Here is a 14,691-nt window from a genome sequence, read left to right as displayed (position 1 = left end):
TCTATGAGATCTCGTTGGCGCCGAGATGTCTCGCGACATCTTTTTCTGCGAGCATGTGAAAGAGCGGCTTTAAGTCTGCTGACATTTTTTGAAAGGTCTGTGCATAGTCCGAACAGACAACGCTAGGCGCTAGGTCCCCTTTGGCTGATAAACTGCTCCAAGCACAATGTGAATGCCTCAGACGTCATGCTGGAGAGAGAGAGAGAGACAAAACTTTATTTTCATGGGACACGGAGAATGGTGGATCCCCGTGGTGGGTGGAGCCTTCAGTCCAGGGCTCTGGGGATCAGCTTTCGCTGATCCTTCAGAGCCAAGCTGGTCAGCACCATCTCCCACTGCTCGTGGGTTGCGTTTCGGTTGGGGGAGTTATTGGGGATTTATTGGCATGCCATTGTGGTATGGTAGAGGGTAGCTCGTTCCGTACAGAAAGGATAAAGGGGCTGAGGTGGGGAACATCGCGTGGAGGAGCGTGAGGTGAGGATAGGTGTTGGTCTGGAGTATGTGTCCAGGCCATGGCTTCAGCTCTGGTTAGGAATGGGTGCGGTGGTGGCATCATTCTTCTTGAAAGGCGGTAGTGCTGAACTATCTCATAGTAAGTGTGTAGTAAGTGTGGACTGGGGTCTTCTGGTGTCTCTTGCAGTGCCCGGTTGCAGTGACCTTGGGCAGTCGTGTGTGCACGATGGTTTTCGCTGACGGCTTCGTGTCCCGCTGTCCAGATTATCATGGTGTGGGCTATTTCGTTGAGGCACTTGAGAATAATGCATGCTACTTTATGTAGATGGCCGTTCGCGTAGGCTCGACATGCCGACTGACAATCTGTAAGAATATATACAGTCAAACCTCGTTAATACGTAGTTGGCCGGGAATGACGTTTGGGTACGCACTAAGCGATGTACGAATTAACCGTCAGTGCCGGTTTAGCGGCTACTTACCAGCCAGAAAAGAACGCCACGATCCCCACAAACACACTCTCACGCACACACAGGCACGCTAGCTTTATTCACTGGCAGGCAGCAAAAAGTCAGTTATTTTCACTTGCCGCCGTGGTGGCCTCGCCGCGACGACGGCATCTTCGAAGTCAGCAAGTCCAGCAGCCAGTTTGTCCATTAGGCCTCGCTTCTCTGCGAACGCTCGCATCACTGCCACAGCACGCGCCGCGTCGGATAGTGAAGGGCCGTCGTCCACTTCGACATCGCTGTCCTCCTCACTTTCGCTTGAAGCTGGACGAGGTGCGACGGCAGCAACAATGTCGCTGTCTGAAAAGTCCGGGGAGGTGGTCACGTCGCCGTCGACATCTCGGAAGGTGCCGAAGTTCACCTCCTCATCTGCTGCACCTTGCCGCTCGAGCACTTCAACCAAAAGGTTCTCGCAGTCCTCGGCGTCTTCACCGTCCGCGTCGTCGTCGCCTTCAAGTATTTTGAATTGCGCTCGCGCGAAACAATTCTGTATTGTTGCCGGCTGGACCTCCCTCCATGAGTGCGCGAGTAGGTGTACAGCGCCCAGTAGGTCTATGGTGTACGTTTTGCCGCTATCCATAACGAGCAACATCCTCCGTAGCAGATTTTTGCGGTACGTCTGCTTCACTGAGCGGATGATGCCCTGATCGAGGGGCTGGGCGAGCGCTGTCGTGTTCGGGGGCAAAAAGAGCAGCTTAATTGCCGTCAGGTTGTCCAAATCGACATGCGCCGACGCATTGTCGAGAACGATCAGGACATTCCTTTTCTTGGCAGCAAAACGGCGGTCCAGCTGGCGCACATACTCCTCGAACAGCTGAGCAGTCATCCACGCCTTTTTGTTGTGCTTGTAAATGACATCGGATGGCAAACGGGCGCCTTTGAAGCAACGCGGTTTTCCGTACCTGCCGATCACCATCAGTGGCAGCTTCTCACTACCGGTCATGTTGACTGCCGAAAGCGACCGATACCCGATTTTTGGCATGTTTCCCGCCGGTGCACTTTTCATTCTTAAATGCCAATGTCCTGTCCGGAAGCAGGCAGTAGAAAAGTGCCGACTCATCAAAATTGAAAATGTCGGCGGCATCGTAGGTTGCCAAGGCTTCCTGCAATTCGTTGTGCTGCCACTCATCAGCGCCTTCTTTGTCCGCTGCAGCAGCCTCACCGCAAACAGCTTTCCCCACTATGCTGTAGCGAGCTTTAAATCTCGACAACCAGCCGTTGCTGCAGGCAAAACCGGTGCAATTCAGCTGAGCTGCGAAAGTTAGCGCTTTCTCAGCCAGAAGGGGTCCACTGACTGGCAGGTTCATGCTACGCGCCTTCTTCAACCAAAGCAGCAGGGCCTTTTCTACTTCGGGAAAAGCAGAGTCTCTGATGCGGCACCTCTTCAGATTGCTGCCTGAGCCGCCCCGCAACTTTTCGCGAGCGTTCCATATTCCGCACACAGTCGTCAGAGGCAAGTTCTTCTCACAGGCTACCGCAGATTTCTTCGCTCCATTTTCAATGGTGCGAATGATTTCCAGTTTTTCCTTTACACTCAAAACGTGATACGGCATAACAGTCTTCACGTGCAAATTAAATCGCACAATACGCGCACCAAACAATGCAAAAAAAAAAGGACACGCCGCGCAAAAGAACGTTGTAAAAGCACACAACACTACGCAAAAGCACACCACCACTGCCGTTAGCACTGGTGGACACGGGAGAATGAAAGAAAAGAATAAAGAAACGTGGCGTTTGAGCCGTTACGATGCTTGGATTGGATTCCAAAGTGACAGCGAATTCCCCTACCCTCAGCTCCTGCGGGCTACCAGAAGCTAATCTCGAAGGCCACGCTTTTGCGCCCTTTGATCGGCAACAACCGTACGAACAAAAAATACGTCGACGTGGCCATGTTGTGACGTCACTACGCTGACAATTGTAGTTTACCAATCTCGAAGGCCATGCTTTTGCGCGCTTCGATCGGCAACTCCTGTCGTCGCCACTGAAATTTTGGCGATTTTCTGCCCGTGAACATATAAAAACAAAGAAAATGGTACGTACTAACCGTATGTAATGCAACAAGCGACTACGGCTTAAGCGGTCAGCCAATACATGGGGTTCAATGGGGACCGGGTGGGGGAATCTTCGCGACTACGTTTAAACCGGACTTACACATTAAGCGGGTACGTATTAACGAGGTTTGACTGTATTTCCTCATCCTGTCTCGATGCCGAGATGGCGAGGGCAACGGCAGCCTCTTCTGCTGCGGCGACGTTCTGCTAACCAATGGAGGTGGATACTGGTTCCTGCTGTCTGTGTCCTACACCGCTGATTACCATGCCCTCCCCATTCGGGTACTTGGCTGCATTTGTTCAGCAAGCAGTGGAGAGAGTGCTGTATGTTCTGGTGGCTCATGCTTTTCTCCTGCCCAAGTGATATTCCGGGTGCATGTTACGCGGAATAGGGGCCACCATTATTTGCTAATGTAGGGACGCGAGGAGTACTTGTTGAATGTTGGTTGTCGCCGCAGGGTACTGCAACTTTCGAAGAGGGCAATGCTGGAGATCAGATTGAGGTGAACGGCTCGCATAACAGCATGAGTGAAAAGTGCAACCTAATACTTGGCATCTCCGGCTTGTGTCTGTGCTAAGAGTTGGCCAATGAAGTCTACACCAAGAACTTCTAAGGAATTTGTCAGCGTAAAGGTACGGTTGAAGCACTTCATGGGATAACTGCAAAACGTCAGCACACACAGCAGCCATGCATCACCGTCTTGACTAGAATGCGCACTTGGCAAACCCAGTAGCGCTGTCTGAGCTGCATAAGCTTGTTGTGTACACCTCTGTGAAAGACCTGGTGATGAGCTCTTGTGACCATCGGAATTGAAAAATAATGATTTTCTGAGAGTATGATTGGGTGCTTCCCTCCTTGTGGTGATATATGAGCGACAAACATCCACCGACTCTGAGAATGCCATTGGTGTCTATGAATGGGCAAAATGGGACGTGTGTTCTACTGGTCATCCTCGTGCAATGCAGTTGAATTCTACAGAAAAGTTGTGTTTTTGGACATATTCAGGCCAGTAGCGTTCAGCCTGCATGACTTCTGTCGCCGTCAGACGGCTGATATCTTCTGTCCTGTGTCGGCAAGGGTCAGGAAATCTTAACACGCAGGCTGTGATCATCAACAGGTACTGAAGCTTGCTGAAACGCACAATGTCTACGACTGGACTGAAGACTTTAGCTGCCGTTGCTACATGAACTGCTGATCACTTCTGACAGCGTCGTAAATGTCCGCCGAAATGAACTGCTGTAAAGGCCACTTGTCCATTGGTCCATGTAGACAGTCAGGACCATGCCACCATTTGGAGTTGGAAGTCACTTTGTCAAATGCTACACCATGCGTCGGCAAATCAGATGGCTTTTCCAATCCGGGGCAATACGTATCTCATCCAGGTGGTTCAGTTCTTCACTTGATCTGCATAATATGATTTGCCATGAATTGCTTCCATTTTGTGCAGTTTCCTTGTATCCAAACAATACAATCATACAGTACTCGGTCCACATGGTGTACACAAGATAATGTTGCAGTGCATGATGGTGCTCTCAAAATATTTCATAGCATTGTTATGAATGATGGTCCAAGGTGCTCAAGATCGCAAAAGGACCATAGGAACTCGACTGACTGGATTACTTCAGTTTTCAGCACGCGAGCCATCATCCGCATTGTTGTTGGCTGTGATGGCAAGCAGGTAGTGCACCCTAGGAAATTCCTACCCTACTTAAAATTCATAGAAGTCAGCGTTTAGTTGCCTTCACATCTTCAAACCTCACCAGTCAATGCTTTCCAAACTTGACCAGAGCCGATGAGCACGCTGATACCGCTTCGTGTGATGGGAGATGCGTGCACCAGTTCATCGGTGATGTCTCACCCCAGTTTCTTGAAACAGGCGACAAAATACACTTCCGTTTTAGTTTTCTCGATGTCCTAGCAGATGTCCTAGCAGATGTGCGTAATCTAAATGGCGCTCAGCACAACTTCCATGTTAGAAAGCTTACTCCGTAAGCACAGCTCTACTATTGTTTGTTTTTCAGCCACATGGTCTGTAGAGCTGGCAAATATGCTGAGTACTATTTATGTTGATCTAGCACGTTTTAGGCCCACGTATCTTTACAGACACCTTGGCCGGGTATTGTCGACCGGATGACGACGCACACCTGCAGTGTTGTGGAATGTCCATATGCTACCAACAAAAACAGTGCAAAAAAAAGAGCGAGGGCTGTGCTGCCAATTGCTTTTTGTCTGCATGTTACTTTTTAGCTGCTTTTGTTATCAACATAATAGATTGGAGCATGTCTAGCCAGTATTGTCACAGACTGTGTCACCATGACTCATGAAGCATGCATTTTCAAGCACACGGTGCTTAGCCTGCAGACTATGCGTAGCTCGCAGATAATCTGACAGAAGGTTTTTACAAGAAAGTTGTATAGAGGAGTTCCACAATGGTGTTTATGCAGTAGTGGCAATGTATGGCACCATGGTTGGTACTGAATGACAGCCAGAGAGCAGTCAGCAACACAGCCAGCGTCGAAGCCCTGAGTGTTGTGTTGTTAGTTAGGTTTGGTCTGATATGTGCAGGTGGCACTATTCATCCTCTGTCTCTATATATACAGTCGATCCTGGTTATAAAAAACTTGAATATATCTAATTATTGTCTGCATCAAACAGTTGTAAAATCCCCTTGAAAATTCCATGCAAAAGTAAACGGATGTACTGCACGTACATCGAACTCCCGTTCACCGACACATTCGATATACCGAACGCTGCACTGCACCACGCCCCTGCAAGTGCACTTCTCCTATCGAGTACTCGATCACTTATCACCATGGATGTAAATAATTAATGTCGACAAATTCAAAACAGCACTGTTTTGCCAGATGCTGTCAAACAAGATATTGAATCTGAAGGGCAGTACATGCCACGGAGGAAAAATGAGCAGTATGCTCCAGTTTAGCTCGCTGCGCACATGGATGGCCCGTGCAAACTGCTGCCGTTTGTTATCGGCAAGAACAGACCGCTACTCTGTTTCAAGAATGCGAAATACCTTCCAGTTTGATATGCGTTCCACAAGAAAGTGTGGATGACACTCAACTTTTTCACTGTGTGGCGCCGTGCAGTGGATGCTGAACTGGAGATGCTGCACCGCTGGGTTTATCTTCTTGTAGATAAAGGCTTGTAAACAAAGGCACGAATGGCATCTTAGGATTCCGCGAGCGGCCAAAATTAATCTGACTGCAACCTTCACTTGGACGGATCTTTATATTAGTTTGACTTTACCAAAACCACTGCACGCCATACCCGCACTTCGCAGAGAGAGAGCCATTGTCGAACGGCCAAAATGTTCTGAAAAGCTGAACGGCACTTTTGAAACTAACAGAGTGTTCATAGTGTCGGCACTCACTGACGCAGAGGGCAGAGGGGAAGGGCCGAGAACGAAGGGAGTATATACCAGCCTGCGAGGCGTCCGAGTGTTGAGTATCACGCAAGAGACTTTTTAAGACGGCCAAGAAGCGAGGACGACTGGCTCCAACAGAAAGTCGGTTCTGAAACCCGGCACAGCAGTCCACCTGGCTCATTGCCCAGTAATGATGATCGGCCGTTTAAATGGCGCATAATGTAATGGACACACAGCTGGACACGTTTACGTGCGGTTCACAGTACAAGTGCGCTGATGGCGGCACGGCATGTATCCATACAGGCTAGCTTGCTTCCACAGTGTATCTATTTCTCCCTTTCCTTGAATAAAAATGGGCAACACGCACTTCGATGTGCACTAGACACACTGCAGTCTTGTGTGTGGGTGACGCGGGCTTTTAGAGTTAGCACTGCGAAGACCATTAGGCAGCACGAGCGATTATAACGTTCATGAGCAAAAATGTAAGCCTACTTTTTTGCAGTCCACATGGTCTTGGAGAAGCAAATTGGTAAGTTCCGGCTTTTCACAATCTCGGGAAACTGTCAGAGACGTGCCGAGATCTCAGATAAGCTTCAGGTAGTCATATTTTATATTTCGAATTATCAATATATCGAACTATTTCGTGATTCCCGTCGAGTTAGATATATCCGGAATTGACTGTATATGCTATGAGATTTGAAATAAATGATATTCAAGATACAACAGCAGCGGCGAAGGTGGAATTGCAAGTCAGCTCTACACTGCGCACTGTGACTGCAAGATATGACATTGAGGTGGCCTTAGAATCAGGTCATCAGTGAGAAAGCGCAGCTGGATGCTGCCATCAGAATGCAGCGTTTACCGTGTTTCTGCACAGCCTCGCAGCAGCCCTTGGAATGCACAACCAGACTCTAGGGTTGGTGGAGCCCATGAAACATACAGGAGCATGTGTCTGTCAGATATACATGGTGGGGAGCATATAAGTATTCATCTAGGATGTAGTGAAGCATATAAAAAGACTCGGGTACAGCGAAAGCTTGAAGCCCTTGCACAAAGTCAAGGGTTGAATTTAAGCAGTGGCAAACCAGGGCTGGCATATATTTCATAATTCCCTTTCACTCGACTATTATTCCTCTTTTTATCATCTACTGCTTGCGACCAGCCAATCCTGGTGATATTCCAGGCACAGCACCACTTGGACCATTGATGAAGCACGAAAAGGAAAAGAATTGGAACATGATTGTTGCAGCATAACAGCCCAGACTCATAGGATTTCTGTATGTTGTGAGAACTCCCCAATACAGCCTCGCTCTCCTTGGTGTATAAGTTGCTCAGATTAACATAAATCTGTGAAGGTTTCTTTTGTTCCTAACCAAAAGCTGATCATTGTCGAATATACACTGGGTGAGGACCAAAGCTAAGAAATCACAGTAATCTCCCCAGCACTCACTTTATGGCCGGAGAGGGTCCGGAGCCACCACGAATGAGCAGGAGGGCCTCCTCGTACGAGGGCGGGTCCTCTTCCGTGGTGGCCATCAGCAGTGGAAATGCTGCAGCTGTTGTCGACCCGTGGCACATTGGAGAGTCGTAGCCCGTGGCCACCGCCTCGTACGGAGGCGGCAGGGATGCCGCCCTCTGTTGAAGGCCCCTGCAAAGGAGGAAAAGGTCAGTTTAATACGTTTCCATAACCTTCCAACTTGCCTAATTCAATGTGTGCTAGCACAAACCATGTTGCATGATCATGCCTGCAAACCTGTGAACATTAAAATTAATAAAATCACGTGGACACATGGAGAAAGGAAACCCAGGAGAGGCCCCGGCCACGTATTGGAGAAAGTGTGGCGGAAGTCACGTGCTGTTTCTTGCAAAGGAGCACTGGGACAGGTACCCAAAATGTCAACGTTGCTATAGCAACTGCGCTCCTGAAGCTTTCGCTGCTGTTCTCCTGAAAAGTGAGATGAGATTTTTCTGCTAGTGTCTTTCTCGTAGCACCTTTTGTTTGCGAGAAAAGCTGACTTTGGAGTGTGGTGTGTAAGTTTTAAAGTGGTGTTGTTGGTCTGTGAGTGTGAGTGTCAGCCAGCAACATATACACTCAAGCAATCACGGCGCAGGTCTTCGCCGTCTTCTTCAATGTGCCATGGAAAAACACAGTAGTGCGTCTGCTTCACTAAAACTGCTACAGAACTTTCGTAGGCTATGTTATGACACGCGTTGGCAGCACACACTTGCGGTGGCTTGTAACAATGCAAGTTCAAAGTTCGTGTCCATCTGCTCCGGCGAGCTGCCAAACCCCTGATTGGAGGCGCAAAGGGAGATGGCACACCAACATGGCCGCACTTCTGGCTTCAAAAACGTGATGTCAGGGCCTCTCCTGTTTTGTTTCTTTCCTCCATGTGTGGACACGACACAGTGGGGTGGGGATGGGGGGAGTAGCACGAATTTTCTTTAAAGCTTGCCCTGAGATTCAAAGTATAACAGCGCAACTTCTTGAACAAGGACAAAAACCAAAGAACAGACAACGACAGGCGCACCTTATACTTTGAATCACACAGAACCAACTAGCCAAATCTTTTCCATTACTAACTTGTCCTAAGCACACACCTTTTGAGAGATACACATGCACTTTATTAACGATGATTTACCTTGAGACACAGCAAACAAGCAGTAGCAAACTTGGAACAGTCAAGATTGACCAACACATTGTTTTCAGGCCATGGCTTTTCCGGCAAATTTGCTGTTGCCGATTTCACCTGATTCAGGAAACTGCCTGTATAAAGTTCACAAGAGCAGCTTGGGCTTATTGGTACATCACGTTAGATGTTTGTCTTCCTGCCACGCACTGCAGCATGTGCAGTTGTCAGCCACATTTTCAGCAAGCTGATATGATAGTCAAGAATAAAGAAAAGCCAGTCAGAGAAATAATTGAGGCCGAGATGATAGACAGACCGGGTACACAATGTGTCAGCCCACCATCTGTCGAGTTATCTGGAAAAGAACATTGTGTTTCTTCGTGCCAATTTTAAATAGTTTTGTGATCATGTGCACTCAATGTCATTCATGCATGTATATACGGATGTACCACATCAAATAAACATTTGTTGAAAGCGCTTGTGCTGTCCTGCCTCCTCTTTCCCGTCTGAAGTTTACGCTATTGTTCTGATGCCTGTATATACTTGCTTGAAGAAAGCAACCCTCTGGAATTTGGACTCACTAAGACTCACCGAACGTAGCCATGCTCACTCTGATTCAGATTTGCCTAAGACCACACTCCCCAAAAGTCCCACAGGCTCATACTCACAAATACCCCTGTGAAACAGACAAATTTTGTAGTCACTTTGAGTGAGTTCACTTCATTACTGTCATTCAATGAAAGGTTACGTGACAACCATATGCGAAGGATGTGGATTCGGCTCCCACTCGGGGCAAGTTATTTTTTTGTCCACTTTATTAAAAACTACAAATAATTTACTTAGGTTTCCTTACTGTCATTATCTGTTGGCTCGATATGGTTGTGAATAACAAAATCCAGGCCCTCGGTTCCCCTTCTTCTCATTTATTGGAAAGGTTAAGTGACACTCGCTAAAGAATGCACTCACAGGCAAGTGCATTCATTGAACTTTGCTGCATTGAAGTGTGTAGCCTTGGTAGCACTGCTTTAAAAATTGGCCGACAATTACGATACTCCTAAATGCAAAATTTGGGCGCAGCTCTATACGTGTTTTCATTTCGCGATCTATTGGCTGGTACGGACAATCTGTCTCGAGCAGCACGTTGCAAAAGGGGCGAAGTGTGGTGCAACTGCCTAGCTAAGCGGGAGATCGCGAGAGGCAGCGTGCGGATGATGCGTAGGTGCCGTTCACAGCAGCCGCCGCAGACAGATCTCCACTCATGCAGTGCTTTATTTCCATACAGACAACGCACAGTACTCTGGTGCCATCTCGCAGCCATCGTGACCACACAGCTGTCTTCTGCGGCACCTTCTGTGGCACTACGCTTTTCTTCTCACGCTTTCGCCATACCCTCTTCCTCCGCTTTCCTCCTCGCGCCATCTTCGCTATCGCCGTCTTTCATCTCCCACTGTGCTCCGTGTTCACTTTCATCTTTCGCTGTGCTCGTTCACTCAGGGACAACGCCGATGCTCACCGCAGGAACGGGCGTCTAAGAGCTGCGCTCTACAATATATAAAATGATGTTCAATGCAGGGCTGGCAGTAATTCCGAAACAACTTTTTTGTGCAATTCCAAATGTTATAAGCACCCTTACTACGGAAACTGCCCTTCTTTCTCTGCCAACTAAAGCAGCCTCGTTTTTTTAGGCACTAGCACTTTGCCCTTCTCATTACTTCTAAATGTGCCACTACTCGTGACGTTCATCGTGTTCATTTTATCTTGCAAACATTGTCTAAAATAAGAAATACAGTAGACCCTTGATCACTCAATCTCCATTATCTTGAAATATCGGTTAAGTTGAAATTGTCATCTTGAGATAAGTTAACCAGGGAAACTATGGAGGGATTTCATATCAAAAAGAAAAGTTCCACGTGTGTTAGTCAAGCTGTCTTTAACGTTACTCGAGTGTGAGGTTTCTCTGCTAGATTTGGGTTGAGTGCATGTGCATGTTTTTGTACTAATCGTAGCTATACCCGCTTAATGTGTCACCGAGATGTAAATGATTTGCACTAGTCAATACAGTATAGACCACTTATAACGTAACCGCGCTTATAGTGCAGGACCGAATATAGTGCGGTCTTTTCAGACTCCCGTTAATTTTCCCATAGCACTCCACGTATACACGTATCGCTTATAGTGCAGTTGCGGGAAACGAAATACCGGTTTTAGTGCGGCTGCCTGGGAGTGCGGAAGTCAGTGGATACAGCGAACACTCCCCTCAAACGGGCGCCCCAAGGAGTGCTCGAGGAAGAAAGAGAGACGAAGTGGAGGAGAAGGGCACATGGTGCGAACGAACAGCCAGTGAGGCTGAAACCAGAATCTTGAGTGCGAGTCGTGAAATATCACGGCGTGCATAGCGAGCGAGGGCCACAGAACTGCCAATGCCGGCCAACGCTCACTTCACGATAACGGCGGTAAACGAAACTTCAGGCAGCGGGCGGCGCCGGCACAGCACGGCGAAGGGCGCACGCGGAGACCGTGGAATGAGAGGGAGGAGGGCGGCAGGGAAGCGGATTTCGCCTCGGCAACTCCGCCGCTTCGGTGGCTCCCCTCACCCTCCCTCGTAGCTACCTCACTTTCGACTGTCACCGTGCATGCCCGCCGCCTTGCAGGCGCCGCCGCTCCAGCCGTCCCGGCGCCAGCTCCCCTAAGTTTTGTTTTCTGCCATTATCGGGAAGCGGGCGTTTTCCGGCGTGGGCATTTCGTTGGCCGGCCTGGGACAGCGCCGCTGCTTCCCTCTGCGCCGTAGCCGCAGCGTGCAAGGTCAACACGTGACTAGAAAGTAGAGGAAGCATAAAGAAGAAATAAGGGTTCACTGCAATTTTCTACGCGTGGCTACGGTAGTGTGGCTGAGACGTTGGCACGTACACGCATGTTACGGCGCAACGCAGAATTGACGACCTTGCCATTTGAGAGAGGGTGAAATTTTCGCCGCATTTTTTTTCCTTATTTTGTTTTGTTTGCGCGCGACATTGAGGGGTCTCCTAAGCTTTTACTCTATGGCGGTGCCGGAGCAATGCCGGTCGGAAGCGCCACCGCGTGATTTCGTTCGAATTAATTCGACTGTGAATTGAATGCAAACGTTCTAGCCGCATTCCTCGAGTGTCGCATACACGTGGCGGCTTGGTGCACATGTTTTGCATATCGGCGGACCTTGAAAATTGTTGCTTTGGTTATAGTGCCGTACCGCTTATAGTGCGGATATTCGCAACTCCAGTGACTTACGTTATAAGCGGTCTACACCGTATAAGATACAGGGATGCTTTTCTTCCACTTCTTGCTGATGACATTTTAGTCAAATCACGTGATACACACTGCGTACATATGTTTATATAGTTTTCCTTTTTCAATAAACAACCAGCAGCAAGTTCAGTGCTGTGTTTATTGTCTCGCTTCATCCTTGTCCTGTGCTTCGCCGCTAATCAAGAACGTAAACCTTTAGACCAAGAAGGCTGCGGTGTTGGACTGTGCAACGCACTGTCCGGGAAGTAGGTCTAAGCAGCCAGATGCCGGCATTGACTCCACAAGAAGTTGAAGGAGGAGACGGATGGAGGAGAGAGATTGACGGCAGTAGAGGCTGAGATTATATCATATATTTCATATGTATCTAATGTATCACCAAATTACAACATATTGCTAGTACTACAGGGCTTGGCCAAATACTTTCATAAAAACAATGTCATAGCACACAGAGCCTCATTGGCTGCACATAACGCAATGTAGCTGTTACCTTCCACAGCATACACAAACAACGATACTCTCAACTGTCATGTTAACAATAATGGTTACTCCAGAAGCTGTTGGAGGAGGCATTCACAGTGAAATGTACCAGTGGAAGACATACCTTAACAATCCTGGCTCCACGGCCACAAGATGCAGCTCCTGGAAATAGATAAAGTACACATGAGTCGGCAAACTTTGAATGTCCAATCTTAGATAACAATGTGTGTCACATCATGCCATCAGTCAAAAGCAACGTACAGTGCTCACGGATTGAAACCTGACAATTTAGGCCTAACCAATGCGCATGCTTTTGTTTCCACCGTCGGTAGTTTGTGTGACATCGGCGCAATCTCGACTCGTACGCTTATATCAGAGTCCGCGTCACCTTTCGTGCACAGATTCGAAGCAACATGGCATGGTACTCTCGAGTAATTGCACAGAAGGAGTGTTCTACCCAAAATTTGCCTGTCGCGTTTCAATCTGTGAGCACTGTACATCCACCGCCACAGCCATGAGTGGCGTTGGCTAACACTCCCTTGGTCAGATCTTGTGCAGATGCATAAATACCCAAGAATGTGGACGTGGGAACGGTCGCCGCCTTAATTCAACAGGTAGAGCAACGCACCTGTAATGCAGAGGGTGTGGGTTCCGCTCCCACCAGCAGCAAGTAGTTTTTTTCATGCAATTTCATTTCCCTTCACTTTCTCAATTCTACTCTTCAATTAAAACCAACAAAGAACTCCCCCAAAGCTTCCCTTTGCATTATTTACTGTTGGCTGCTTACGGTTGAGATTAACGAAAATCGGGCCCCTTGGTTCCCCTTCTTCTCGTACATTTGTAAGGAGAGATGTGCAGTTTGACCAACAAGAGCAGCAAGGCAACAACACATCACTGTCAAACTGCTTGAATGCTTTTGCAACACAAGTTAGGCACATTTCGAAAATGCCATACAATATTGCTACATGACCCTTGTCAACAGAGAAAATGACTGCCAAACTGAAGACATTGATAAACCTCTGGCTTTGATAAATAATAAACCTTTGGAGAATGGCACAAGGAAAACAAATATTGCTCTCCTTTCTGGGGGGGGGGCATTGCAATATTACAAATGTCTGCCAGTGCAGTTAGTATTAGACACTGTGGTGCTCATATGACCGGGGACTGCACATGTATAGTTAGGCACACGTATTATGCCCCGCGACAGTGGTCCCTTTCCACAATTATTATGCATCACTGTGTAACATTGCTGTATTGACCCTTTTCGTGGCGATCCCGTGGGCGCTGCCATGTTTGATCACATGGTGACGCGTCCATTGCTGGCGTCAACTGCCTCTGTTGCCTCTTTGTTTACAATGGAAGTCTGTGACGCCGGCGCAGCTTAGAAAACCTCTGTTTTGGGAGATATCGTAAACGGTGACTAGGTGAACGACACAAAGCTTTTATCACAGCTTCAGAGGACATGCAAAAGCGCTTTAGGAGCTGATTAACCTATGTCCAAATGGCGCAAGCAGCGTATATTGTGGTTGTTCTAAAAGCGGGGCTAAATACGTGTTTCAAGCTATCCAAACATTCCACTCATGAATTGAATCAGGGTTAGTGTGTTTTGCTCTTTGTACTTTATTTGGCAAATATTTTGAAGCAGCGGCTTGTCAGTTTCTGACAGAGTGAAGTTCCTCGGTGCGGCCACTATCTGATTATTTTCTGCCTAATCATTCGCAGACGTGCTCAGTTCTGATAGATTTGTTTTTGCTGCGCTCAAGGCTTGAAATATAGCTGTTCTGCACTTTGCAATTACCTTGTAGCAAATGCGTATTATCGTGAGTAATTCGCTTACTCTTGTGGACCATCACGAAACATTCAGCTTCGACCATTCGTGTGCTATCGATGCAGTACCGTCACTTATTGTGCG

At 47.9% G+C, this 14,691-nt stretch overlaps 1 protein-coding gene across 1 annotated transcript in view; it reads right to left on the bottom strand.

The window, feature by feature from the left end:
- LOC119453519 (uncharacterized) overlaps nt 1–14,691 on the bottom strand; it is a 54,185-nt gene that overhangs the window by 20,707 nt on the left and 18,787 nt on the right. The window contains exons 2-3 of the mRNA XM_037715561.2: nt 12,904–12,941; nt 7,841–8,038 (exon numbers count right to left, since the gene is read on the bottom strand). Of these exons, the coding sequence (XP_037571489.1) occupies nt 7,841–8,038; nt 12,904–12,941 (236 nt within the window). The remainder of the gene's footprint in view (nt 1–7,840; nt 8,039–12,903; nt 12,942–14,691) is intronic.

This window comes from Dermacentor silvarum, chromosome 5 (assembly GCF_013339745.2).
Source record: "Dermacentor silvarum isolate Dsil-2018 chromosome 5, BIME_Dsil_1.4, whole genome shotgun sequence".
Taxonomy (NCBI): Eukaryota; Metazoa; Arthropoda; class Arachnida; order Ixodida; family Ixodidae; genus Dermacentor; species Dermacentor silvarum.
The sequence above is the reverse complement of the archived record's forward strand: the minus strand, read 5'-3'. Positions and strand labels throughout refer to the sequence as shown.